Raw genomic sequence first — 1,948 nt, forward strand, 5'->3', positions numbered from 1 at the left:
AATTTCTATAATATATGACAACTTTTAATGCACAGGAAAATGTTTTGTATTTGGAGACACAGATAGTAAGTAATTATTGGCAAATGATGGGAAAAGAGAGAGTGAGGGATGACTTCCAGAGAGTGCCAGAGAATCATGAATACTGAGGGGGAAATGGGGCATTTGAGTAGCTCCCCAATTTTCCTTATGATCACAGTGTTGACTGAGAAGGATACAAATTGATATTTATGATAATGAATTTTTCTTGCTTTTCTTCTAAGACATGTATCCATGATTCCTTACCCCAAAAGATGAGGAAAAACAAGAAACTGAATTGTATTATACACATAAGAAACACCTTTTACTCTGAACTTGGAATTGGGATCTTGGCCAACACCATCCTTTTTCTGTTCCATCTCATCAAGTTCCTCTTTGACAAAAGAATCAAGAACACTGACTTGATCATTGGTCTCTTGGCCCTAATCCACCTACTGATGCTGCTCGCCATGGGCTTCATAGCTACAGACATTCTTACATCTCAGCAGGGTCTTTGGGATGACATCTCATGTAAATCAGTTTTCTACTTGTACAGGTTGATGAGGGGACTCTCCATTTCAACCACCTGCCTGCTGAGCGTCCTCCAGGCCATCACTCTCAGTCCAAGAAACTCCTGTTTGGCAAAGTTCAAACCTAAATCCCCACATCATACCCTGAGATCTCTTCTTTTCCTGTGGGTCTTCTATGTGTCATTTAGTGCTCACTTCTCCATCTCCACAGTTGACAAGTCCAATGTGACCTCACAAGGACTTATATTTCTCAGTGATTCCTGCACTGTCTTACCCATGGGCTACTTCCTCAGCCATTTATTTTCCACACTGGGTATATTTCGGGATGTCTTTCTTATAGGACTTATGGCACTTTCGAGTGGGTATATGGTGATTCTCTTGTGCAGGCATAAAAGGCAGTGCCAGCACCTTCACAGCATCAGCCTGTCTCCAAAAGCCTCCCCAGAAGAGAGGGCCACCAGGACCATCCTGCTGCTGATGAGTTTCTTCATGCTCATGTACTGTTTGGACTGCATCTTCTTCTACTTCAGAACAATGCAGAACAATGGTACTGTTTTTCATTCTATCTCAATAATGGTGGCCAATGGCTATGCCACAATCAGTCCTTTCATTTTCATTTGTACTGCAAAGCAATGTAGTAACTTTTTGAAAAACTTTTGGGGAAGGACAGTGAAAGTGTTATCATTGTATGATGCATAAATTCCCTTAAGGAGTTACAGTTCAGCTTTGTAACTTTTAATCATGGTGTTATGTATATGCTATTTTGTATATTGTATAATTGCTCCTGTGTGAATTGATAATATGGGGTTTTAAAAATGATTAATTTGAAATTTGTGAATGAGAAGTACAATCCTGGTAAATATCCATATGCCTCTGAGATATTTCTGATTTTTGTGTGAAAGGGACCCCTGAGAGTTGAATCTCACATTCATTGTCAAATTAGTCTATATATTTGTAGACATATGGGAGATTGGAGCAGCTATTAATACATCAATATTCTCAGTATCCTCCATTAACCTAATAGATTGTAAACATCTATTATGAATTGCCATCTCATCTGTCAATTGTACTTTTATCAATGTAACAAAAACTGAATATAGAGACTCAACATATTTAAACAGCACTGTTTATCATGGTACCAATTATTTATAATGTTTATCATGGTACCATTATTTATAATAGGCAATGATGGAAGCATTTTGATATCTGCAAGCATATAAATGTACAGACAACATGTGTTTGGGATACACCACGGAATACCACTCAACATTAAATAGAAAGGAGATTCTGATGCATATATAACCACAGATCAATCTGGAAGAAATTATGTCCAGGGAAGTGTCAATCACAGAATTCTCAACATTGTATAAATCTGCACATGGTAACTTGAACTTAAGGTAGCA

The 1,948-nt window shown here is 37.9% G+C and overlaps 1 protein-coding gene across 1 annotated transcript; it reads left to right on the plus strand.

The window, feature by feature from the left end:
* Positions 1-290: 290 nt before the first annotated feature.
* Positions 291-1,244, plus strand: LOC124971164 (vomeronasal type-1 receptor 90-like). The gene has a single exon (XM_047534953.1). It carries the CDS (start codon positions 291-293, stop codon positions 1,242-1,244), a length of 954 nt encoding a protein of 317 aa, XP_047390909.1.
* Positions 1,245-1,948: the final 704 nt, after the last annotated feature.

Source organism: Sciurus carolinensis, chromosome 19 (assembly GCF_902686445.1).
Source record: "Sciurus carolinensis chromosome 19, mSciCar1.2, whole genome shotgun sequence".
Lineage (NCBI taxonomy): Eukaryota > Metazoa > Chordata > Mammalia > Rodentia > Sciuridae > Sciurus > Sciurus carolinensis.